Below are 27261 nucleotides of genomic sequence, written 5' to 3'. Positions count from 1 at the left end.
CTCTAGCCCCGTTTTATTAGAGCAGGTTCAGAATGGGGAATGAAGATTTTGCATAGCCTAAGGCTGTTAGCAAAAGGATGCTTCAGCAGCTTTGCTCCCCTGTGCTGTGCTTCTGCAACTGTTAGCAGGACGTACTAGACACAGCAGAGATTTTCATCAGGCGACTGAGTCCCTGTGTCATCCTGTTTTCCCACATCGCTTGCTGCTCTGTCGCTCCAGGTAGCCCTTTCCTATGGGTAAGCGTGCAAGGCGAGACAGTTACACCAGCTAGCAGTCAGTGAATCATTTCAGAGTCTCTTTTACAGGGCAGAAATCACATTCACAGATGGGACACTGACATAATTGGAGCACTCTTTTATGACATTCCAATAGATATTCTAACTGAAATGTTTCATCATTCATTTTTTGGAAGTAGCCAAGGATAATAATATCCTAGAGCTTCTTTTCCACTACTGGCTTAATCTATTTTTTTAAACTATGATATGTGCATTCCTTTGGTTTGCACAGCAGACTTCAGAACTTAATGGGAACACGGAGATATGAGCAATTTTTCCATTGTCCTTTCTTGCCAAACCACTTTAAGCCTAAAATTGGGGGGTAATATCTCTGACTCAACCTGACCCCAAAATTGAATAGTAGCGTGTGCATGTGTGTCTTTTAAAGGAAGTACCAGAATATTTCTCCCTGCTCTCTCTTTTTTTTCCTCTAATAGCCCTCCCCACACTCCAGACTGAGCAACCAGTCACTCAGAGTCTGAGCTCATTTTAAAGACCTTGGATTAAGTCCATCTACAAGTTTTAGCTGCCTGTTAAATTTCTAATGCTTGCCACATACACCAGTAGAACTCTCAGATTTTTTAAGACAATATTGACTTGTATTTTCTCTGGGTTTTAGCTGCTAAATAGCGGTGCAGCATTTTTAATACATTTTTTTCTCAACTTCTTTTTCTTTTAAAATGTTTAATATGAGGCTTTAAAATACAGTTTTACAGATCCAGTTACATTTCATGTGGTCCACATAATAATTAGCAGAGTCACCATATTTCTGAGAAGATTGCCTAAATCTTTCTTCAGCTTGGAACATCATCCACTCACTTGCATAAGTGAAGTTATTGGTGTAGGAAATACAATGGAACAGTGTAAGTAGAAACTGAAAATTGGAAATGATAAATTAGATCTGCAGTGAATTTAAACACTGAGAAATACGTGAAGCACTTTTTAAATCATAGTTTGTATTACACTAGAAAATACTCTTTCTTAGCTTTGTTTTTGGACTTCTCATCCCCAAGTATCTAGGTAGTCCAGTATTCACATACTTTTAAAGTTTATTAAAGCAAAGCCCTGCCAAGGGCAAGCACCGATCCAACTATGTGGAAAAGGACTCCTTCCATTCTCCAGTTCCCTGAAATGGCAGCGCAATGTATTTCCAGTTCTGCTCTGTGTAGAGGCTGCTGCAAGTATACGTGGCTGCAATTTTTGTTAATGCTGCCAAGGACAGATTTTGCTTAACTTCTTGAAACACCTTTCTGGCTGATGAAAATGGCTTTGCAGAAAGATAGGAGTTGATGCTGAGTCCCAGAGCTCTCATGTGGGTGCTACGGGTCCAAGTGGAGCTGTGAGTGAGGCTGGGGACTTGTGGCTGTGTCGCCTTTTGAGAGCAGTGAAAGGAGAAAACATGGAGAAGCCTTGCAGAAAGGAAGTGTTCCTGATACGGAAAAGACTGAGAATTAGGGAAAGCAGCTAGTATTTCCGGTCCTTGGACGCTGTATTCTAGCCTTTCTCTCCAGCCTTAATGGAAAACAAGCACTAGGAAGTGTTTGTCACATTGTTTGGGTTTTTCCTTTGATTTGGAGTGGCTGGATGCCTCTTCTGAGTGCATGCATTGAGCAGAAGAGTCCATGCACTACTTAAGCCTAGTAGCTTTCCTGTCTTTTCTCCATTGCTAACTATTAATGACAGACTGAGGGCAGTATTTGTAAGTTATGTAGTTATAACAGCTACAATTTAAACAATTTATAATGTTTTATTCTCACTGTTGGCTCAAGAGCATGTTTTGGGTCTCAGCAAAACTATGCTCAGTCCTTAGAGGTCTCCAAAAACTACAGCTGTCACTTGATCTGAATTCTGCAGCTGCTTGCACCTAGTAATGGTTTCATGCATTTCTATTTAGGCCAGATCTGTATTTTGTGGATTTGGACCACTTCTGCTCACAAAATAACACATTGGTAGGTTCCAAGGCAGCCCACAGGGTATAACATTATAACTCACACCTCTACGTACTCAGAGTCTGTGGAAACTGCAATTCCTGTATGATACTGCTCAGTGGGCATATGGGACCAATGTCCTCACGTGCCCCGTGAGCTGCAGAAGGAAGCAGAGGAACGCAGTCAGTTGTGTGCCTGGTGGCTATTGCTCCTTGACATCTGTCAGGTTGTCTGCTGGGAGAGAAAAAAAAAAAAAGTTGAATCCTACAAGCTGAGCTAATTCCTACGTTTCTCTAACACTTCTCTCATTGCTGTCTTGTCACCCTAATTCCTCGCCAGTGTCAGAATTTATGATTCAATGAATTAGCAGTGAAGCTATTTCAAATGACATGGTCCTCTTGGAAAGCAGAAGGTACATTTTCCGTTTGTGGAATATTACTAATTCTAGGAGTAGCTAAGGATAACTTTAAAACTTTAAAACTTCTTAACGGATTGCAGGCAAACTAGGAAATATAGGATGAAGGATCGGATAAAGATTTAGCAGAAGTTGGGGTCATTTCCCCATGCTCTCCTGCCAGTCACCCATATCTTATTTAAAAAGGCTAATATTATCATTTACATATTTTCTTTTTGTGGCTAATATAAATGATGCTATCCAATCATGCTCCATGTGTTGTTAGGTGGAAGGATGACAGCTCTCTTTAGTGCTAAGCCAAGATCAGCAAGTATATTTAGTTTTTCTAATGAATTTTAAATAGAAGGGCTAATGATAAAAGGCTAGTGCTCCAGCAAATGGTAAGCATCATTTTAGAACAGATACATAAATACACCAATTTAATATATTTTTTCCTTCAAATTTAAACAGTTCAGAAGGAATCAAGCCCTCAGACACAGCAGCACATGTTCCCCAAGGAGCCGGCAGCCTGCCGTTCCCCATGCACGTTCCTGAGGGTAGGAGCTCAACCCCATCTGCAGCTTCCTGGGGTAGCCTCATTTCTGAATCCCAGTAGCCAAGACCGCTAATCAGCGGCTGCGCAGGCTTCCTGGTCTGTGCCCGGCAGCAGCAAAGCCCCGTCTCTGGCTGAACCAGTAAGAAGCTACAGTGCGAGCACCTCGTATAGTATTAAGAAGCGCTGCAGCAGATGAGGTAGACTTAACTGTGGTCTCCAGCTCAACCACAGAGAGAGCACTGGCTCCTTTTCAAAACAGGCTTTAGCAGTCCCTGCACCAGGCAAGCAGCCACATCGGGCCAGGAAGCAGCGTCGTGTGGCACAAAGGGAGATGTACACAGCCTGTGGGCTCTTCACACCGCTTGTACACATGCGCGTGCACACACAAAGCTGCCTGCTGACCATGCGGAAACCCAGCTAATTGCTGTTCCTGGCTGCTTTGGCAGGGTGCGCAGGAGAAAGTTCAAATAGCTTGGTCCTAGGAAGCTATTGTATTACTTTGTATATTGTGTGTTCACGAGAAAAAAATATTGTCCTTTTAGTCTCTGCTGAGTTAAAACCTGGCACTGACTGCAGTGAAATCGCTCATTAAGCTGGTGGCTGTGAATGTGGACTAGTGGCTTTCCTCTCCCTGTTCAAATTGCGCCCCAGCGGTACATGTATAGACAGAACATACCAGCAGGGATCCCGGTATTTCCAGCTAACCATCTCCTGTAAATACCTTAGTAAAAAACCCAGCCCCTCAGGTCTGATGGATCGCCTGCCGTTTCTGGAAGTCTGCTATCCCTATCCCTTGCCACTTTCAGGCAAAGAATTAATGCCATAAAAGCCTAATTCCCGCCTGATTGCTCCCCACCTGCCTTTATGCAGCCACAAAAGCAGAGCCCTTGGAGTTACCCTCACTCTCCCTTCACGCCAGAAAGCCTGGTGCAGTGTTTCCAGTCGCCAATAGGTGCCTCTTACACGTCCCAGTAGCCGCCGCTGGGCGACTGGCTGGTACAGGGCTTGCTGCGGGCTTCTGCAGCAGCTCAGCGCAGAAAGTGGCTTCAAAGCACAGAAGTCCAGTTCTCGCACTCTGAACTGGCAAAGGATGGAGCAAAAGAGTGCGATGAGAAGGTGATGATGTGGCTGGCCATATTAACGATGAAGGTGGCAGGTTATAAGCCTCGACATAGAGATTCTGGTTGATGTGAGCTATGAAACAGACTTTAGGCAAGTAACTTAGGGTCAGATTTGTAGGCTTTTTAGGCTTAGCAAATAAAAACAAATTGAAGTAAACACTAAAATACCTTTTTAATGGTCTTGGTCTCTCTGCCTTTGCCTCCCTACCCTGTCTACAGACTAAGAGCGCTTTTCAAAGCCACAGACCCAGTGACAGCAATCTGTTCAGTAATAAAGGGAACCATACAAACAGGTAAGCGAGGGAACAGAGTCTTCTGACCACAGATGCTCTAAACACACAAATTTAGGATCTCCAGGTACCCGTGAGTGAAGCCTGCTCATAGCAGCAGCCGTCAGAGGGGCACAGGGCTATTGGCAGGAGGCAACCAGCCCCTGGAAGTGCCCAGGGCAGACAAGATGAATGCAGCCAATGTGGCCCAGGTGGCTGAGGGGTACCTGGGGAAGCTGGCAGCACTGGTGCTGTGGTCAGCAGGGAAGGCGGCGAGGCCCACTGGGTGAAATGCTGTTTGTGAGCAAGGCAGGGAAGAACAGAGGCCTTGTGCATGACAGGCTTTGAGTTTTTAAAGACGTTCTAGTGAAGGGAGGTCAGTCTGTGCCTGCAGGAGCTGCTCCCAGAAACCTGCCTGTGGCGAGGGGAAGGAGCACATGGCCCGGGATGTGTGAAGCCTGGAGGAGGCTCGGGCAGCACCTGAGCTGCCCACAGCCCCTGCCAACCTCAGCAGCAAGCCTTGGGGTAACAGGGCAGGGAGCAGCTCGGGCAATGGGGCCTCCCCAGCACTGTGCGAGGCCGTTTCCCTGCTCTTCCCTTTCCCCGCGCTTCCCTTTCCCCTCTCCTTCCTCCTCCCAGGGGCCCCGCTCGGCCACCAGCACCCCGGCCGGAGCCACCCTTCCCCGGGGCCGGTGCGGTGCAGCCGGGCCGGGCTCCTCCTCCGCGGGGGCGGCCCCGGGCGGCAGGTGGCTGCTCGGGAGCAGGAAGCAGCCGCTGCTCATCTCGCCATCCCCTCGTGGGCCGCCGCAGGGCTTCCTCGCCCGCACCCCGCCGTCGGGGGCAGCCGCGCCGGCCTCTGCGCGACCCCTGCGAGAGTTTTTTTTCCCTTCCTTTTTTTTTTTTTCCTCCCCCTCTTTTATTTTATTTTTTTTCTCTCTCTCTTGTTCCCCACCCTCTCATCCCCTGTAATTCCTGTAATTCTCTCCGCTCGCTGTTGAAGGCCACCTCCGGGGCTCCCCGCCGCTGCCCGCCGGGCTCTGGCCGCGATGAGCGCCGCTGCCCGGGCTCCGCAGCCCGACCCGCAGGAAGGGGGCCCCGGGCCGGGCCCCGGGCCGGCCCGGGATGGCAGCCCCCAGGAGGAGTTTGACTTCTCCATCCTCTTCGACTACGACTACCTGAAGCCGATCGAAGGTTGGTGAGGAGCCGGGCGCCGCCGCCTCGCCCCGACGGGGGTCGCCGCTGCCGGACCCAGCGGCCCCCGGGGACCGGGCCGGGGGGAAAAGGAAGGGGCCGGGGGTGCTGCCGGCCCCTGCCCGCCCCGCCGAGCCCCTGGCCGGGATGGCGGCCGGGTGCGATGCCCCGCTGCCTCCCGGTGCCGCTCTGGCCGCGCCCGTCCGGGCTGCAGCAGGCGGCGGTGCCTCGGTGGTGGCCGGAGCGATGCTGGGACTCGCCTGGTAGTGACAAAGTCCTGCCCCCGCGGATCGCAGGGCTTGGGGAAGGAGAAGGAGAAGCGCCCGGCTCGGTTGGTTTCCTTGTGGCCGTCCTGACGGCGGCGGAGGGTGCGCTGGGAGCTCCCTGCCCAGGAGGAGAGTTAGGGAGCTGGTGTGGGGCTGCCCAGCACGCTGGGGCGGCAGGGAGCCCTGCCGAGCTGGTTGTCAGTTTGGGTTCAAACACCATAAACTTTGGTTAAACTGAAAAAAATATATTTGTTTAAAAAAGTGACAAGTTGTTCTCCTACTTTCCCGACTTTACGCAAGTCTGTGGTACTAAAAGTATTGTGACAAGTGTTCCCTGACTTTCTAAATGATGATTCTGTCTGCTCATGATGCTAAAAAGTGATACTTCCAGCTTCATAAAATACAGATCTGTGTAAACCAGATGAAAGAGACAGGACCCAGAGGAAAGAAGTGCTGGGATGTCGTTTCTAAGACACGCTCGTTTTGATTCTGAACAGTAGAGGTGGCGTTTCGGTAGGGCGTTTGAAGAAAGAGATGCTGTCTTCCTAGGGGATGGTGCAGGTGAAGGAGACCCAATAGGCCTGAACTGTGGCATCATTAGCAAAATGGAGAGCAGTTACTGAGTTTTAGTCTTTGTTTACATGCGCACATATACAAACGTGCACCAGCATGGCAGCTGAGTTAGGGTGGCTAATGTCATCCAATGTCCAAAGCTGAATTTTCTTTCGAGGTTTAATGTATATCAAACCATGCTAAAATAGATCCATGATGGGAAGAGGTCAGCGATTTTAATGAAAATACATTCGCTCTCAGTGAAAGTTTCAGATACTATTTTTTTCACATCTTTGTAATAGAGAGTACTGCTGTAAGGCCTTAGGTGGGAAGTTCCACAGAATATAACAGTGCGTAGGTGGGGGGTAGAAAGTTTAATCTTCTCAACCGCATAAATGCAGAGCAGTGTACGCTTGTAGTAGAAGTAACTTCCTTCTTGAGCCTGCTTTCTCCACATTTGAATGACTGGAAACCATAATTAGTAGTAATTTTGTTTGTTCCAAAGATGGAAATCATTAGCATAAAAAAAAATCACAGTCATATATACTGGCATTGTAATCTGGAGAACATTCTCTCTTGCTTTGAAAAGGCACCAGCTCGAGTCTGTAAGCAATCCAGTATACATCCGTGACCTTTAATGTACAAAAGATTAAAGCATGTTTACACGAGAACAGAAAATGTTCAAATGTTAAGGAAGGGCTTTATCCACATGCTGGTGGTAAATGATGCGTGTTGTTCATGTGAGATTCTGGCCTCATCTGAACTGCAGTTAGGAAAACAAGTCCCTTTCAGTGGAGGATTCAAAATGGAACCAAAACCATAGGAGTGTCTGAGCGAGGATCCCCGTATTTGAGTCTGGTTCCTATGTTCAAAGCCCATTTGAAAGAGGCTCTGGTTTCCTCAGTCTGGGCAGCTCCACCCACAGCTCACGACAAGTCCTGTAATAACAAATCTCTGCAAACATGCTAAAAGTAATTAAAAATAGTTAATGAAACAAATGGAAATCTGGGGCTCTAGAAATGGATTGGGACAAAAGTTTATTCCTGATAAACAATTTTTTAAAAGGTGGTGATTTGACAGTATCCACCTAAGCTTGTGTTTTAAAAGTAGGATCTATATCACAACTTGTTGCCATGGAAATGCCAGAAATATTCTTACTGAAAGCAGTTGGCATTCAGGAGTGCTTATGTGTGCCTGAGACAACAGGAACATGGACTGCTATAAAAGCAACAGAGGAAAAAAGGGTAAATAAAAATCCTACGGTCAATATTATTAATATTAGATATTCCTCTTGAAACCAACCATTTCCATAAGCAGGAGTGTTGTACACAGTGCCATTTTCCATGTGCCTTTTACTTTCACCCTTACTTGCCAGACTTTAATTAGCTATCTTCTCCTTGGTATTTTCAAACCAGACATGTCTGCCTTTAGCAGGCTGAACTCCAAGAAGTGCCCAGGTGAATGGCTTTGGAACTTGTGCAAAGCCGGTGTCCTGGCTGCTAGGTTGAAGTCATGGTTTCGCTTAGGCATGGAAGATGCTTACTGTCCTTTTAAACTGTGTGTTAGATTCATGCCCTTCAAAGAGACACGTGGAGGCATTGCTAGTGGTATCCCAAGTTTTATCTAATTTCAAATTTGAAAGGTGCTGAATATCTTTGTTTCTCAGAGGGGATTGACAGAAAGTAGTTGCACCTGCTGAACCTCCCAGCAAGGTTACAACTCCTCTGCAAGAGGAATGGCAGACCCTAAATGAGAATTTGAACTAGCTTCTGCAAATAGGATTCCCTGATGAATATGTTCTGACAAACGTTTTGTATGTTATTCCATACTAATTCCATAATGTCTCTCCACTATGAGAGACAAAAAACCTGAAAACCAGACCTCTGCTCTGCTCTGCTTTTGCAGGTTAATTCTTGTATTTTTGTTCTGTGTTCACCACGGGATGATTGATCCACCGATAGATAGCACTAGCACATCTTTTTTTGATACTTGAGGTTAACCCTTCTGTGAAGTGATCCTCTGAGTGGAGTTCTGAAACTTAAAATTCAAACAAAACCCACCTTTTAATAAGGTTCCAGAGAAATCCTGCCCTAAGAGTGGCGGTCAGAAGGAGGATTTTCTCATAGGCTCAAGCCTTTGCTGTAGTTTAGCAGCCTTTACATTGATTCTTGCAATAAGAATCTTCAAGCATGTGGCTATGTATATTATAGAGAGGAGAAGCAGGGAGCATCTGTAAATATTAATATTCTTCCAAATGCTTGTTTTCATGTAGATAGACTCACAGGGACATTGCTACCTCTTGTAGTTGTCAAACGCTGTATAATTTGATTGCCTCATTCCTTCTTTTTCTCCCCAATACAAATCTATTAAAAGGGGAAAAATGCTTGCTGGTAACTGCCTCAGTAACACAGGACGCAGTGTTCAGCAGCAGCCGTACAGTAAGGAAACAGATATGCACATGTAACAGAGAATACCAGATTTCACTCAGGAAACCAACTTTCACTTTGAGCTTCCAGGCAGCTAGAGTAAATATCAGAATACTCAGCTTTTGAAAAATGAAAAAAAGCTCCGGACTGGCCATGAAATTATATTAAGTAATTAAAAATTTTTAGGACTGTCTTACTTATGCAAATAAGTAACTCCATTTAAATCATAGCAAACGGGTGTGAGGTCAAAACCGAGCTTCTCCCCTGCGTTCCCTTGGCTCCCTTGTCCCGCACACGGCTATCTTTAGCTTTTCTTAGATGATGATTTGTATGAACCCATTGTGGAATGCAGTTGTTCTGGTGATCTGTTATTCCCTAATTTCATGCTAATTGGCAAGGTCACATTTGGCTGACTGAATGGCTTTGAAGTTGCTGCCTTGTTTAACAAACAGCACAGGGTGGGCCGCTGCAAACCCATGTGTGCACGCACTGGCGTGCGTCGGGCCAGACTTGGGAAATCTCCTGGGCCCAGCAGGCCTCAGTACAGGTTTTCCTCTTTCAGAGGTGTGTGAAAAGTTAAATCCTTTGAAACTTAAATCCATTGATCTTTTTCACCTTTTTACTCTTCATGGTAATTGCTCCCAATGTGAGCACCTGGGGAGGTGGCCCAGCCACCAGATGGTTAGTTGAGCTGCCTGCAGCATTCATGTGTCTATAGGAGCTGGTGTGCTGTTTATTTATAAGGTGGTAGCATACAGAGTTCTGCTTCCATTTCCTATTGTGAGAAGACGAAAGATCATCTTGTGAACTTTTAACTGAATAAAGACTGAGGAACAAAGCGGGAAATAAAGAGCTGTCAGCTTGGATGCGATCCCTCCCGCAGGGCTTGGAGGTAGGCCTTCGCTAGCCATGAGGCTTGGGTACCAGAGGGGAGTAGTGAAGTCAGTCTGCTGACAGTTTGCACTGACGCTGACTGAGGATGTGGGGAGGCACCGGTGCTGTTTGGATGTGAAGCTTTCTTTCTTTTAACTCCCTTTCAAGCAAGAAGGATATTTTGTTAGTGAATCAGAGGATGAGTCAGCAGTGAAAGCTAAGGCTGAGAGACTGAGCAGTGCCCAAGTGAAGGGAGGTGGGGAAGCCCTGTAGTGACAGGGGCAGAAAGAGGGGTGTCAGGGGGGCTGTGCTGTGCTGCTCTGGGTCGCTCCCTGAGATGTCTGTCCAGCTGTGGTCAGAAAAGCAGTGGAGAGGGCAGTCCTTCACAAGAAGAGCTCCGTCTGTGTGCTGGGATGCTGGAGTAGATGAATCCTTGAAGGTGGCACAACACTGGGTGCAAAGCTGTGCCACCAGGATTTCCACACAGGTTGCAAAGCTACTTCAGTTCTTGTAGAACACGCGTGCTAGGTCCATTGATCATAATGGTCCCCTTGTAGGGGGATGCAATGGCCCCTCGCCTCCTCAGGGAGCCCTGCAGGGGGCTGTCCTCTGCTCCTGGCACCCCAGCCAAGCTCATGGGGGCAGCTGTTCCTCCCCATGCCAGGGAGAAGCATCCATGAGATACACTGCCATCCCTGGGGCCGTGCCTGGGGCCGCTCTACGTTCAGGCTGGTGCATGTGAATGCAGAGGGAAAGCAGGAGGGGAACAACCTTTCCCTGACCCCTGCCTCCCCTGTCTCCTGACATTGTTTGGGAAAACAAACTCCCATGGCACTTGCATGGGGAAGTGGGATGTTGGCTTGCGTCCTCCCCTTCCCCGAGTGGATCCTGGGCATATCGGCAGCAAGCTGAGCAGCCAGTCCTGCTCCTGCTGAAGCATGAGCCAAAATTTCTGCTGCTGTCAGTGGAAGAGCCGTTTATTTCAGGAAAGCAGCACTCACTGCTTCACCCAAGCGCCCCTTCTCCCTCCCCCGTGAAGTCAGAGTGTTGCCTTGTAGCATCACAGGCGTTTCTGCGGCAACAGACTGTGACGCCACAGGCGTGGGCAACAGCGCCTGGGACAGTGATTTCATTGTAGCTCTGAAGCTACACAGGCCTGGGAGATCTCCCAAAAAAACCTTCAAGCCCCGGGTCCAGCAGAAGCCAGGCCGATGCGTCAGGGCCCGGCAGCGTCTCCAGGCCGCACGGAGCCGCCCCCGCCCCGAGCCCAGGGGCTCCCTGACCTGACGCGGGCCACAGGCTGAGCCGTACTCGTCTGCAGCACTGCCCACGTCCCAGTGCTGCCGCCCGCTTTATCGATAATTCAACATGTGTGTATGTGTGTGTATAGCGGGGGGGAAGCTAAATATTTTTGCTCTGAGGAAGGCTGTGGGTGTTGTCTGCTTGGCAAAGGGTGCCTGCCTGGCTTACTCCCGGCTAGCGAGGGGTGAGCAATCCCGGCTTGCGTGGCCTGTGAAGCACTTTGGAGTGCTCTGGGAAGAATGCTGCATGAAGGCACGGTCGTGTTGCAGCTTGCTGTTGTGCCGAAATATTGTCATTAATATCTGGGGCATGGATCCTCTTGGAGGGTGGATAGCCAGGATGAAAGTGCTTGTATTGAAGGTGCTTAATAACACATTATTTCAGGAAAAAGGAAAGAAAAAAAATATAAATCATCTAAAGCCTGTTTTTTAATGAGCAAAATGCAGGATGTATGTGTTTGCTATTCACAAAACTTTAAAAGTTACACATGCACACATAAATAGGTTGTTGTTGTCCCCCTATCCCCTTGACACAAATCTGAAGATGCTGACTTCACTGCATAACATACGTTGTGAGGAGCTGTTGTTATTTCCCTCTTGTATGTTTACCTGGCAGCTAATGGCATAGATAGTAGGGTTTAACGTGTGCGGTGGGGGCAGCTATTACAGCAGTCTGTTGAATGGGGAACTGAAACGGCCGCCTGTTCCTTGATGTGAAGCTGCTCAGCCTGGAGAGCTTTTTTGCGATTACTGATTGCTGTGTGAATCCTGTCTCGAGTCTTGATGTCAATCTTTGCTCTGTTTGGTGCTGATTTTGCTTGCTTGCATCAATTTGAATCTGAATGATTCTTCTGAAAGCAGTGGGAGTGATGTTTTGTGTGACTGTGAGGAGGCGTGTTGCTCTGTTGAGCCCTAAGGAGGGATGAGTTTAATTCACAGTGAATCATAGCACCAATATCTAGGCATGATGTGACAGAATTTGAGTGATGTGAATGGCACATGAATTCCTGTGAATGCCAAAGCTCTGATATCTGAGATAACGGTGCTAAAAAATGTTCAGCTCAAAATTCAGTTACTCGTTGCTGTTTTCCCTATTCCCCAAGCAGCTACGTGCTGGGATTAAAAGCCAGAAGGAACCTTAAGGACTCTGCAAGCTGGACTCTTCCAGTTGTCTCTGATCCTGTCATGTAGAAATTCTGTGTGTTGGTTTGTTTGGTTGGCAGGCTGGTGTTGTCCAATAAACACTGAAGTTCAGCATTTCCTGCTAAATTTTTCTTTAAGTGGAGTTTTCTCCAGGTTTTGCAAAACTTTCAGCACAAAAAGTAGTAGTAGTAGTCCACACTGAGACTCTGTCTTCGTTTACACAATCTTAAAGCTGAGTTAATTTTAAGAAAAAATCCCTAATGGAGCTAATGACTAGGGAAATGCTGCCACTTTGGAGGAGAAAAACAGGTTCATAATCAAAAAATAAAGATGGCTTTGAACTTTTCACTACAGACCCAATCTGTGGTGGATTTTGCTTTCACATTAAGAAGGATTTAAAACTGAAAGATACCAGAAAACCCCTGAAATTAAATGACAGTCTCTGTGTAGAAATTTCACTATGGCCTTTTGCTGCTTTTGCAAAAAGTATGGTTGGCTCCTACCTGGCTTTATGGACAATGCTATTGCTCAGAGGAAATGCTGTCTCATGTAGGACTTAGAGAAAATGTTGGAACCAAAAAACTCTTTGCCTGTGACACATACTGATCTGTGCCCAAGGGTGAACAGATAAAGCAAATTAATTTCAAACCATGCTGTTTCAAGTATTTCCTGCTGGATACATTAAAGTCTTTAAAAACATAAAATTCGTGGTGATATCCTGCATGTTCTTGTGTAATGACAAATATTATTCAGCTCCTAGGCTAGGGAAACTACTGGAGCTGATGTTCATCGAGGAGTCTGTCCCGGGGATACCTGGCATGACTCACTTTCAGATGCCCCTGGCATTAAGCGCCCGATGGGGTGCTGGGACGAGATCCAAGCTGGGCTCAGTGATACTGGTGGGAATTCTGCTCTTGCCTAGAAGCATCCCTATGCTCTGCAGTCTGGGGGCAGTTTGCAAAATGGAGAATCTCTAAGAATTGAGAATTTTTGTACCAGGAGTGAGGGTTCCACTGAACACTTACCTGTTTTCCTGTACTTTATAATCCTCCTCTGAGCTGAAATTAGAAAGTGATTGCCTGTAAACATGGGTTGGATTCTCTCTCTTTCTTTTCTAACAAATCTTTGTGAATGTGTTTTCTGATCATCCGGTGCTTTTTTATGTGAAACCTGTTACCAAAACTTGTTGACGTGGTATGGAGCCAAACAAATCTTCACACAGAATTGACTTTTTAATGCTGAGCTTGAACTCAGCATTGGTTTCATGAAACCTTTTTTGGCTGGGCTTTACTGTGTAAGAAACGTTTTTCTCTTTTCACCAAAAGCTGTTCCTTAACCTTTTGGTTTTATGTAGATCTATTTGGAAGGGGTTTCATGATGTGATGGTCTCACTCCAGCTTGTAGCTGACAAAAATTGACTGGCATCACAACATTTCAGTTGATGCTAATGGACATAGTCGGCAAAATGAGTAGGAAGGCCCGTGTCTAAATGGGCAGAGAGGCTGATGTGCTGCCTACCCTTCCAGGTGACCCCTCTAGCTCAGGTAGTGGGAGCCCGACAGGGCAGCGTGGAGGAGTTTGCAGTGCTTCTGTCCATGCTGCATCTGCTCTGAGCACTTGAGCTTCCCTGGCTCTTAATCCAGTACTTTTCACAAACATTAATTGCAGTTAAAATTAAACAAATATTTACCTAATATCAGATCACAGTCAGTTTATAAATATGCATATTTTAATCCATGATTGCTCAGCTTCTGTAATAATATTTATAGTCTTAAAGAGACCCTTCTTTTTCCAGAAGAACCGACTCCACATAAAACCAACAGCCCACCCTCTGGAGTTGCATACGCTCATGATGTCTTGGACTGTGGCCTCAAGCCATGCCCCCTGCCTTTTTCTAGCCTTTCTGCAGATCCCATGGGCAGATATGGACAGCCAGATAGCATAGGGACAACACCTACAAACCCTGCCAACGCTGCAGGGGCCTCTGCTCCGAGCCCTAGGATTGAAATTACTCCATATCCTGAACTGATTCATTCAGGGGGTCCCTACCGCAGCAGAGACACAGATGTTCTTTTGGTAGAACATCAGTCAAACTCAGCTACCGCTAGCCCGAGGGTTACCCTGCCTGTCCCTGGCTTTGAGGGCTACAGAGAACCACTGTGTTTGAGCCCAGCTAGTAGCGGCTCCTCTGCAAGTTTCATTTCAGAGACAAATTTATCTCCTTGCACATCACCATGTGTTTCACCAAATAATGGTCCTAGTGATGACCTTTGTCCGCAGTTTCAAAACATCCATACTCATTATTCTCCTAGAACCTCTCCAATAATGTCACCACGAACAAGCATCACGGAGGAAACCTGCTTGGGACAACATTCACCATCACCCCGTCCCAACTCAAGGTCTTCGTCACCAGGTGCAAAACGGAGGTACTCTTGCACTGAGCTCTACAATACTCAGCTGCCTTCCACTTCTCCACGACAGTCAAGGACCCCCTCTCCACAATCTTCTCCTCGCATCTCACTGAGGGAAGACAGCTCTTCAGTTACTTACACGCAGTTGCCCACCGCTTCTATTTCCATGGATGCTATGAACAGCCTCCCTACAGATCCTTCCTGTGGTGTTCCCACGAAAATTTGGAAAACCAGCCCTGACCCTTCGTCCATGCCTTCCCACAAAAACAGCATTCCATGTCACGTCTTTCAGACTGTTGACTTCCATGGGCCTTGCGAGCAGGAGGACAGGAGAAACTCAGCCCCAGAATCGATTTTGTTGGTTCCTCCATCCTGGACAAAACAACTGATGCCGGCAATTCCTATCTGCAGGTATGTAATGCTTCTTGTGGCTGTGTGTTTTCTCATGGTATGATGCCCTGTCTAGTGTATGATGATCCCTAGGGAGTTTTCCCGTGGGCCAGATCCTGCTGCAGAGCAAAGTTAAGTGCTCAGGGATGGCCCTGGTTCATGTGAACCCAATCCCTCCAAGAGATAAAGGATCTGGGTTTGGAAGAAGCATCATCAAAGTGGTTCATTGGTACCACGTCATGCAACAAATTCATATCAGTTTGCTAAACTATTTATATAAAAAGCAGATTCCAAACAGCCTTTGACAAAGGGTAAATGTTCTCATTCCATCCAGCTACTTTTAAAGAGAATGGTTTGGTTGTTTTTTTAAATTCAGCAAATGTCTTGCTTACACATTTCCACAAAGGATAAAAATACTTTAAATATTTCCCAAGTCAGAATAGAGCATGCTGCTCCAAGTCAGACTGAACATTCGTTCTACTCCAAGTGACTTATTGTTGGTTGTTAATTTGTTAATTGCCGTCTAACCAAAATCTCGGTCACTTGCATGACCCTCTTTAACTCCATTATCTGGCACTGGCAGCACTCAGCAGCACACCAGTTTGGACCCTGTTTGTTGTGTATCTGCCAGAATGGTGATTTCCAAATTTGTGACTCCACCTCCAGTCGCATCTGGAATCCCATCAGACCTGCCATCCCTTGTGTCAGCACAGTTGTCCCCACGCTGGGGTTACCCCGTGCTGCTCCGGACCTGGGAAACGCAAATTGCAAGAGGAAGAAGTCACATAGATTGTGATTTTCTGTGACTTGTTAGATCAGTCCTGGCAGCAGTTTATACTCACAAAGTTGGAGTTGGTTAAAATGCAGTGCAAGTTCAAATTGGATGTTTCACTGTATTCATCTCACGTGGTAAGCTCTTGTGTATTTTGATAACAGGAGAACTATTATCGGGAAAGACTATTTTGCACTTTATTCTTCTGCATCTTATTAGCTGTGAAAATCATACAGTGTTACTAATTTACACAACTGGTAAGTAATGGCAAATGGAGATAATGTTTCACAGTGCGTATACCCATGTTCAAAACTCAAGACGCGCAGCAAAGTTAGATAAAAGAGGGGGATCTTTGAAATAATGCGACAGGTATGGATATCTCTATTTAAGAACATGGAGGTGCCTTACTTCTGCCAGGTGGGCCCACAGAAATTACTGTGTTTGTCCTGAATTTCATCTAGGTTTGTAATCAAACGTGAGCAGGACAGCATGCGATCACTGAAACTAATAACAAACTCCTGAACTTGTTAGCAGGAGCAGCCCATTGGTGTTCTCGGAGGACAAACAGCTCAGGTCTTTGGGAAATAAAGTGCTGAAAGGCTTCAGCTTATCTGGTCTCTCTCTGCCCAGTTTGCCCGTCCAGTCGCTCCCACCCCTTGAGTGGCCTCTCTCCAGCCAGTCCGGCTCCTACGAGCTGCGGATCGAAGTGCAGCCCAAGCCTCACCACCGTGCACACTACGAGACGGAGGGGAGCCGAGGGGCAGTCAAGGCACCGACCGGAGGCCATCCCGTCGTTCAGGTAAGGGTCTGGAGATTACTTGCATGGAGAAAAAAAATGGGGCTGGCCTTATTTTTGAAACTCTTGCTGGGGGCTTTTCCCCCGAAACAGGGGAGCTTGTGGTACTGCATGTGTTTGTAGTAGGCGTGCGTAAAATGTCTGAAGTTGGATGGTGGTGAATTTCTAGAAGTTTGGAAAGTTAGTTTGGATTGGCTTGTGGAAGCTTAGAAACTGAAACAAAAATATTTGCTACCTTTTCTGGGCTAGATGTTAAAAGTCCTGTGACCTAGCTCTGTCATAAGGTGTCCAGATGCCCTGTATTCCACCTGAACCCGTTTTATCTTGAGAACAGACTCGTCTGTCCCTGCAGCAGGGAGGTGCTATTGGTATTCCTGGCTGTATTGAACTTCAACTCCTCTCCGGTCCATACAACCAAATTGTATGAGACTCACACAAGTTCCCTTGAAGTTTAAAGGAAGGCAAAGCTGCCCTCTGGCTGTAGGGCCTTCTCTGACCTACATTTAAATGGGAACTTCACTCGTGTGGGATCCAAGCACTCGGCACATCCATTTCAATCCTCTCCTGTTTTTATGTCACTTGCTTATGCTGTGTCCCACCTTGCATGCTGTTCTGCTCATCATCTGTGGTAACGCTGCCTTCTTTTTGTCCTGGATGTGTGACACCAATAGGAAATTGCACTAGCTGTAGCTGTTGTGTGATAAGGAGATAGGAGGGCAACAAATTATGTAGCAGTGGGGATGAGTTCAAGAAAGTTTGGGCTCTATAAAGGCTGTGACTGCAGAGAGGATGTGTTTAGTGACTGTAACTCTGTAGAGAAAGGGTGAATGAGTTTAAGCAGGAACTCCCTCCTGAATTGGGCTGATGTCAGTATAGAAACAAAATTTTATCTCTCTGAGGTATTACTTATTGCTACTAGGAGTTCAGTTCTGGTCCTAGCTATGCTTGTGAGAAGGGAACTCATGCTACTGAAATCAGTGAACAGAATCCAAGCTGACAGGCTGGAAGTGACAAAATTTGGCCCTCTGAGCTGATTCATTATTCTGCTGAAGAGGGTGAAGGGGCTTTTCCTTCACCGTGCAAAGTCCAAGGTACAAAAATGGCTGAGTAGCCCGACGGTAGCCATTTGGGGCCACATCAGGTTTTTTACTCATTTCCTCCTGATTTCAGACAGTGCCATTCCAGAAGGAAAGCCAAGCTTTTGGCCAGGGTTGCAAGGTGTTCGTGTGATATTGCTGGTAATCATGTATAGCAACTGTCCAGATCAGCTACAGCTTTCAATAAGCAAAGTCAGAGTGCATCCTACAGATGTTCCCATCACACTCATGACTTTCTATAGCAAGCCTGAGACAGGAAAATGCTGAAGTTTACGCTCAATTTTAAGCATGTGATCAATACCAGTAATTTCACTGGTTTGATTTGTGTTTAACTTCAAACACTAAATATTACGCTGCCGGCTCAGCCCCTTTTAAAATCAAGCCATTAATTGTTAAATCAATGAATTTGTTTATTTCTGTTGAGCTGGACTTGCACATATGGACTGGATACTTGAGCAAAGGGTGCCGGATAATAAATAGTAATCACATTTGCCATAACTTAATATATACAATTTTTTTAGTCCATAAATCTGACAAACCCACCACAGTGTGTTGGAAGCTACATGGAAACATGAACTGTATGTCCAATCAGCACTTGCTCATTTCTCAGTTTGCTTACATATAATACCATTTACCTTCCCAATATGTTCCTATCAACCGGATGTTTATTACAGCGAATGACTTTCTTGTCACATGGGGAAATAAGTGTTTTGTTTCCTTCCTGTAATCAATATCTGTCAAAAAAGGGATTTATATTTTCTGTTGGAGATAGGAGCTGATATTCCTAGTTTTATCACAATTTGCTATCCAGCTTAAAGATCTTAAACTGTAAATACAAAGATCCACGTTAAAGTCTCCCAAGCAGATGTGCCTCTGCACAGCTGTGCCTGCATGTGGGGGGGAATATGGACAGTTTCTTTATGAAGGTTTATTATAAACCTGGAAGTATTTGTTGGGTTTGTGTTCACTTTAACATAACAGAGATCATATGGGTACTATGAGCAATGAGATAGTTGCACCTGTATGGTTTATGACATCTGAAACTCATGAAGGCTAGTAAAATCCAAAGCTTTCATGTCATAAGTTATTTGGCTTCAAGCTTCTCTTCTTCTTTCCCCTCAGTGCATTTTAACTTTTGTGTTCCTGTCAGATTCCAACAGTACAGCAACAGACAAAATGAAACAGGAGAGATTTTTAAAGCTGAGGAAAGCCTGCTTGAGTTAGAGGCAACTGGTTGCAAGGAAACTAAATTATATTACTTTTCAACAAGTTGTATCTGTTTTCAGCCCCAGAGCAGGAATGGCAATGTTTACACAGGGATGACGGGGCTGCAGTTCTCCTGCGTGCTGCAGACCTTATGCTGGGAACTTGCTGCACTCTCAAAATGTCAGACATGAGCACACCAACCACCTTTTTTTTTTTTTTTAATTTTGGTTTGTGTTTTTTTGTTTGTTTAGTTTTTTTTGAGCGCTAGGACCCCTCCATGCCAACTTTCTTGAATCCAGTGCTGTCTCTTAAGCATTTGGACTTAAACACTGAGAAGCCAAACTTGCCCCAAGTGTGAGAACCCCACCAAAGCGGTGGGATTTATACTGAGGCTGAACATCCCATTCACGTTACTATGTTTTACAACCACTTTCAATAGACAGCTTATTTTGATTACCTTTTCTAAAACATAATGACTTAATTTTTTTTTCTGACTTTTCTGATTTCCCATAAAATTAACCCTTCATGTGACTATCCAGCCGAGCCTTCTGGAGGAAGAAATGTTGACTAGTTTTTCCAGCATGATGTTAGTTTGCAATATTTATTTTTTGAAAACTGCATTTTGCATGCAAGTTTCTTCTTTTGGGTGTGCTGAAGCTACAGACCAGCAGATCTCATATCCTCTAGGCCTTATCTTGTGGTTTATCTTTCTGATGCTGCTTCCTCTTTTTCACGTGTCTAGCCCCGAGAGTTTGTGCTCTGCACCAAGTTGTGCACTCCAAGTTTGGCAGGAGAAGTGTCTGATTAATCAAAATGTCTGGTTAGCTGGGCCATACGGAAGAGGCCATTTACTTTGTTTACCTGGGGAAGGAAGAAAGAAGCCATTCATCCCATGTAATGTTCACACCATCTAACTTCAGAGACCTTCTAGAGACATGGAGAAGTGTAGGCTTCCAGTTTAGGTGTTCTGAATCATTCTTTGGGGAAAACTGCAGTTTGCTATTAACTACAGAGAAACTTAAGCTTGCATTTTAGAGATGTTAGTTGAATGCGAACACTTAGACATCTGGTGGACACACACTGGCACATCGCTGAAAACAGCAAGGAAATCCCAAGTAGCAAGGATAAAGCTGAAGTTTCCACGCAGTTACCTTCTTGCAGGGCCATCCAGTTGCTGAAATAGCAGAGGAGGGGTAGACATGATTGTTTTCTTCCTTCCCAACTCCTTTTCATTAAAGTTGAGGATTAACTGCTCACATCAAGACTCTGAAAGAGGCTGTCCACTAGGTAGAGGCTGCTTCTGCGTAAAGAGTTTGTGGATGTGATGGGGTTTGAGATGGAAATGCAAAAACAAACCTAGCTCAGTCCAAGTTCACCCCGCAGTAGTGCTGCCTGCTCAGAGGAGTACAGTCTCATTCTTTGCATGCTTTTAAAACATCTACTAAGAAGTACATGGATATATTTGTATTCTGCTTGGGACAGGAGACATGAACTAGATAATTCCATGAGATCTCACCCAGCATTATAGGAACTCCCACCTCTTTGAAGAAATCAAAATTTTGGTGTTGTTGGCATTTCTTGCTATCCTGTTTTCAAGAGGAAGCAGGACATGTGGTAGCACTTGAGTAACACTGGATGCTGGCATAGGTGTATTTCTACTGCACACAGGAAAATGTCACAGTAAGAACCTCTCTGTTTCAGGGAGACAGATGTTCAATTCTTCAGCAAAGGTTCTCCTGTATTTGAACTGTTTAAGATGGTGTTGAAAAGGAAAGACCTTTTCAGTAGCAAAGACTGGATATGAATGGACTTCACCCCATTGAGCAGAGCCTCTGGTCCCTTAAAAGCCATAAAAGTATTGTTTTAAATATATTTGGAAAGCTTGGTGGTTCTGTTTTTGTCCTATTGCTTTGCATGGAAGCAGACTTTTTTCAAGATGGAAATTAAGTTTCACACAATAGTGTGATATTTCAGGGCGTTCTAAGTGGAGCCCTTTTCCTTTCCCTTTCACTTGCCTTGAAGGAAAGACAAGTTTTAAAGGAAGATGAGCAGTTGATTTATGCAAATAATTGTGCACGTACTCTGGATCTGTACTTGCTCCATTAGAAATGGTTGCATTTACATATGTTGTGGTCCACGTGTATAAAAGACAGTCCCATTTCACATAATTGTTTTCCCACATTCTGAAGTACTCAGGGTCCTTGCAGTTGATCAGTGCTGATAAATGTGTGATTTACTGCTGCATATAATTGAGAGCAGTGGTACAGGGCATCAGTTTCAGTTGTGTATCTGCCATGGTCTATAGAGATGCCAAAGTATATTATTTTGTTGAGAATCTGTTTGAGAACTCAGCTAAGTCTTGGGGGTCAGAGAGGTAAATAAGATTTTTTTTTTTAAACCCTTTGTTTCTAATTTTTCCCTCAAATGCCTGTGTGTTTTGGACTTGTCTTGCTGTAAACAGTCCCCAGTGTTTTACACAGCTCTTCGGCGCAGTAATTTGTAGTAATTTTCTCAAAGGAGCATGCCTAACTCTGGTATTTTGTTTTTTATTGCCATCTTAGCAAAGCCTTCCCTGATGTATTAACTTCTCTAATTTATCTTTACAAAAGGCTCAAAGCCTTCTGAATGAAAACAAGCACAGAGGTAATCGGTAACTTACTTGCATCTCTCACTTACTCTCACACTCTCGCTGCATTAACTCAGTTTTTCATCTACAAACCCGTCATTTTCCACCGCTTGTGTCAGATAACTGAATCGATTCAGCACAACCAATTTGCAAAGCAGCCGAGCACGCTTGTCTCTCGGGCCCCCATTTTTAAAGGCAGCGCCCTATTCACGGCACACAGCCTGACCGGAGCAGCCAGCCGGCTGGGGCTGGGGCCTGCTCGGTGTTCGGGGAGAGCAGAGCCTTTGCAGTGAGCAGCCGTGGCGGCCTGTCTGCGAGGCTGGCGCCAAGGGCCGAGTGGTGCTGGGACCGTGCTCCCGCCTCGAAGTCGCATCGCAGCGGTTTGGGCGCTTCCCCAGGAAGTGGCAGCCCCGCGCTTGGGCCCAGCTCCGCTGCAGGGCTCAGCGGCTTCACATGCGCACCCCACGCAGCTTTCTCCTGCCTCCTCTGGAGCCCTCGGCCCCTGTGGGCAGGGGAACAAGCTCCCTGCGACTGCTTCCACTGCTGTGAAGTCCTGGGGTCAGTGTTGAGTCGAACATGACGGGTTAAGCTGAGCAATGAGGCCGAGAGACAGGAGGAGATCTGTCCTCCAGGTCAGAGCTTCGGGGGCACCTCCTTCCCCCACTTCCTCCTCAGAGCGGGGTGGGGAGAAATCTCAAGTGCTCTGAGACTTCAGCCCCTGCCAATATCCTCAAATCACCCAGGAGTTGTATTTATTTAACAAGAGCCCTGCCAGCACAGATGTCTAGGACACCAGTGAGGTCCTCAGTCTCCTCTGCTCTTGGCACACACAATGTCAGAAGCTGCTGACAGTTCCTCTGACAGAGGTTTAGGAGCAGTGACCTCCAGCATGGCAGCAATGGGCAAAGTGGGCACAAGATGGCCCTCAGCTGTGTGGAAATGGATGTCCCCTGTGGGCCTCATTTCAGAGGCCAAGTGGGGGGAGGTGATCCTGATATCATTGAGCTATCATCCCACTGCCGTAATTACATCTCCTTTATGGGCTTGATTATAATGGTAAAAATAAAATGTGTTACCCAAATGTTGAATTTAGTACAGCATCCAAATATAGACCAGGTCTACAAAGCACCAGTGCTGGGACAGAGGCAGCGCAGGGACCCGTCACAGCCGGTGCTGTGCCACGCGTGCTGGGCTCCTCCTTGCTTCTGGTCTTTTAGGCAGGGAAGCTGCAGGGAGGGTACAGAGGGGGGGACCCAGTCAGCACAGTGCACCCCTCCTCCCCCTGGGTTTTAACTTTTAAAACTGTGGTGCCTTTCACTGCCTCTCTCTCTCTCTCTTTATTGTTATTTTTTATTATTAAAAAGAAGCTGTAATTGTGGAGTTGTTATTGGAACACACGGGAGCTGCTTTGAAATAACAAATGTATGTTCACTTTCCTTTTATATCTGAATTTTGCCGTATGTGTTTTCTTGTGGTTTCCAAGTCAAAGACGACTTTTGTTTTCTAGGCTAGGCTTCCCATGGGGCCTTGAGTTGTGTGTGTGACTTCCAACATTCAACTAATTATTTTGCTTATTAGTGAAACCAGAACCTTTGATGGAAACTCAAAACCAAATCACAGCTTGATATCGTAATTCACACTCTCACAAGCAGGGCTAGATTAGAGATGTGTTCCTGCTGAAATGAAAGCTAGCCTGCCCAGATGATTTACCGCTGGGGACATAGGGGTGGTTGGGTTTCTCTTTCTCTGCCCATCCTCCTGTTCAGTGAAGGGGAAGTCAGAGGTCCAGGATGAAGGGGGATGTTTGCACTTCCGTAAGTGTTTGGCCTCTGCAAGCTGCCCTGGACGTGTGCAGCTAAGCTGGCTCGTGCTGTGCCATGTCTCCGTACTGATCTTGTTGCCTTTACTTCCTTTTTGTAGCGAGTGGGAGCCTTGTGTTGGCTCCTCGCTGCTTTTGGACCTTGCAGGGATTCTGCCCCCAACTTGAGAACAGAGTGTGACAAATTGTCTGCATGCATCATGCCTAATTAGCCTGCAGGATTACTGGACTTGTTTGCACAACTGTGGTGATTGATTGTATGTGCCTTTTGAGCTCTGAGCTGTTGGTTCGTGGGTACATTTACTGTGTTTACATGTGCTATTGCAGGGATCGATGTGCAGTTCTGAAAGTGTAGACCTTGGTTTTAGGAATATCTGAGAAATTCTCTTTAAAACTACTATCCTGTCAAATGCATGGGGAGATGAGTTGGTACCCCGCACGCTGTCGTGGTAGCGTACTGGTAGCGTGGCTGTACCTTCGGATCTGTCTAACTGAGAGTTTGCTGGAAACACTGAGGAAATTAAATTACTAGATAAATCGGAAGTAGTGTAGGAAAACATGATTGAGCCTGAAAGTGGCTTTTGTTAAGATATGGGACTGGACTGAATAATAGGGAATATTAAATATGATATCTAATAAACAAAGATAAGAGGAAGAGCTGGCTCATATGCCTTCTCTACCATTAATGCAAGAGGAGAACTGCTGGACAACAGTAAGGATAATTAGCTATTGGGAGAATTTACCTGGACTTAAGCTGCATCCTCTGTTGCTTGAAGTTGTTAAACTGAGTCTGCATGTCCCTGTGAAAGGGATGCTGTCCCTCACAAAGAGGTTATGTGCTGAATGAGTGCATCTCGCCCCTAGCAGAGAGCCAGGGAGGATCGCTCCCTTTTACAGTTGGGGTGCAGAGATGCAGGTGACCAGAGAACCACATACCTCAAGGGAGCAGCTGGATCTTACCATGTGTCTTGTGTTAGAGATGACTGAATGGTTCTCATTGCAACTTTTTGTCTCAAAATGAAAATGGAGCCCAAGTCAAAATACATTGCTTTTGATGGAAAGTAATTTTGGCAGAGGTGAGGGGAAGGCAAGTATACCAGCCAAGTCTGAGGATGATGCCTGTGAGATGCAGGCGGCCTCAGTTATTCCTTGTCCGGATTAGGCAGATCCAAGATTTAGGCTACTCTTTCATGTGTGCTTTAACTGACAGACTGTACATGCAGGAGTCAGTGTGCAGCAAACCAGAGGCTGAATTCGTGGCTGTTTGCCATGAATGTGGACACATACAGCAATAACGCCTACAGAACTCATCCTGTTCAGGCTGCGCTCAAGTATCTGCAGAAGTTGTTCATGCAGAGCAGCTAGCATCCTCTAAATTCACATCTGGGCACTCTGTGCATGGGCTCCACCATGCAGCAAAGCCTCCAGTTTCCCTCTCCTTCTCTCAAGACCCATTCCTATTTAATAGAAAGTGCCTTGCTCCGAGCGAGGACCTGCACGTGGGTGTCTGTGTCTCTGGAGAGAGTCATGTCACTGGGCTTATGCCTGCTTGGAGGGAAAGGGGCTGGGCTCCTCCTGGAGCTTCTTGGTGAAAATTTTCTAGGGTCTCTTTCTTTCTGAAACAACTGTTGAAACCTTGAGGCTTCCAGCAGATTCCAAGATGCTCTTGCTGCTGCCTCTGTCCCATTTCTCCCCTTATCTTGGTTGCTCTCAAGCTTTGTGCCACCTCTTGGTTGCACAGCGTGCTCTACCTGGGACTGTGTACTCTGCCAGGAAGGGCAAAATAATTGTGGCAGGGGAAGCTGCAGGGTTAAGTGACAGAAAAACATCTCTGCTTGCTACCTTCATTCTGCTCCAACCTCGTTGAGGCCGGTCCGCACCGAGCCTCCCGCAGCTGGCAAGGAATGACATGGCTAGCTGGTGGCAGAGCTCTGTGCTGGGAGATGGCAGTGCAATTCTGGTGAAATCAGCAGATTTGTACCCTCTGCTTTGCTTGTGGCAGAGTTCTTTCTTGCTCAGGGAAGTTGAAATCTTTTGTCTTGAGTGTGCATGGAAGCTGACTAACTACGCAGATGGTTTTCTTAGTATGAAAAAAATCATATTTTCACTCAAATATAAAAATCCTGCCTTCCCAGTCTCCATATCAGTGAGATGCAGTCAGATGCATAGTGTCTATTTTTTTTTTTTTTAAACTTCAAGCAATGAAAGTCAAAGCACCTTGAAAACAAGCAGCTCTTCACAGACATAGGGAAATTGAGGCACAAAGAGGCAAAAGCTTGCCCATGTTGCAAAGTGTGGTCAGCGTCAAAATGATTTGGAACCGAAGCCTGCTTTGACCCTTAAGTGCTTTTTCCTGAGACCTGCCTTCTCTGCCCCAGGCTGCTGTTTTAACCCTTGGTGGAAGCAGAACGCCCAGTTAGGCACTGGGAGCCTGGTTGTCATTTACTGTAAGGAACAGCAGTGTAAATGAGATTCAGTCCTTGGAATTCTGACAAAATTGTCACCAAAATAAGGGATGTTTAAAATCAAATATAATAAAAACTCATCATTTAGCAGAATCAGATGTTCAAAGGATTATCTTCTGAGGCCTTTTTAGACTGCTTCAGTGAGGAGTAAAAAGAACCGAGGCAGGGATTTCCTTCTGGTTTGCGTTCTTTTGCTATGTCCCAAGTACATCAAATTGAACAAAAACATGTGACAAGTTTCAACTTTATTGCTCAATGTCAGCTCAAACGAAAGCAGGCAGGCAAGCCACTACGTTACAGTGTCTGGATGAGGTCTTTGTGTTAATTACTGACAGCTATTGATATGCCACTCTCCCGAGACAATATAAATTTCCATCTCAGAGTACTGTTGAATAAAGACCCCCCAAAAAATCCTTGAAATTGTTGCAGCCAAAAAGTATTAATGATAGGAATTAATGATCAAATCCAAAACACAAAGTTCCTTCAACCAGGAAACCAACTGAAGAGGCGCCGCAGAAATGCTGTGGCAAGCAGGGGCTACTGAGACAAGCACATCTTCCTCTGCTCTCCTGCGGATTGTCCTAAAACGCTTTCTGGCATGGAAAACAGCATCAGGGCTGATGAAGAGTCTGGGCAGGGGAATAATTTGTGGTATCAAATCCCTTGAGGCACAGGCTTAGCTCTGCAGTCTGGCTGCTTCAGGAGGAAGGTGGGAGTTGGGAGTGGGGGCTCCTTCCTCCAGCAGCCGGCGCCGAGACCTCATGCTGCTCCTTGTGCGCCGAGGGGCGAGCCTGTAAGTGCTTTCTTATCTTCTCCTATACAGCAGGAAAAGGGAAGCAGTAGGAGGAAGCGATTTCTCACGCGGCTTTGTATTTGGTTCTAATTAAACGTTGCCAGTCGAGCTCTGTTTTCCCACTTTTCACCAATGGCTGATGACCATCTCTCTGAATCACCACGGCGTTATTTTCAAAGCTGACCACACACATGCACACCCCGTTCAGAGGGAAGCTGAAATGACTTCCATGGGGAGATAGCAAGTAATATGCAGCAGTTAATAGACCAAGCCTCTTGTTATGGTGAGGTGCAACAAGCAGGAGAGCTGATTAGTTTCAGGCAAATAAAAACACCATGGCTAGTGAATTCATTCCCCAGTTTTATACTCTCCTTTTGGCAGTAGCTTGTGTTGTCTAGACAGGAAGATGTGCACAATCAGCTTTAAAGATGCAGCTTTATACCCCACAGGGGAAAAAGACCTCAATCCCTGACAAGCAAAACTCTGCTGGGTTGGATGGGAAACAAATTATTCCATTCTGCTCTCGAAGGCAATCAGAGTCTGTAGCGCACAGACTGCATCACGCAGGTTCTCAATGGGGCTCTCCGAAGG

The 27261-nt window shown here is 46.1% G+C and overlaps 1 protein-coding gene across 7 annotated transcripts in view; it reads left to right on the top strand.

The window, feature by feature from the left end:
• NFATC2 (nuclear factor of activated T cells 2) overlaps positions 1-27261 on the top strand; it is a 109147-nt gene that overhangs the window by 12555 nt on the left and 69331 nt on the right. The window contains exons 1-3 of one of the 7 annotated variants that reach the window (XM_040575532.1): positions 5297-5734; positions 14091-15117; positions 16499-16667. In XM_040575532.1, coding sequence (XP_040431466.1) covers positions 5590-5734; positions 14091-15117; positions 16499-16667 — 1341 coding nt within the window. In that variant the 5' untranslated portion in view covers positions 5297-5589. Of the gene's footprint in view, positions 1-5296; positions 5735-9156; positions 11226-14090; positions 15118-16498; positions 16668-27261 lie in introns of those variants that run through there. The other 6 variants (XM_040575530.1, XM_040575531.1, XM_040575535.1 and 3 more) reach the window with 6 other exon arrangements.

This window comes from Cygnus olor, chromosome 16 (genome assembly GCF_009769625.2).
Source record: "Cygnus olor isolate bCygOlo1 chromosome 16, bCygOlo1.pri.v2, whole genome shotgun sequence".
NCBI classification, from domain to species: Eukaryota; Metazoa; Chordata; class Aves; order Anseriformes; family Anatidae; genus Cygnus; species Cygnus olor.
Note: the sequence above shows the minus strand (reverse complement) of the source record. Positions and strands in the feature narration are given on the sequence as shown.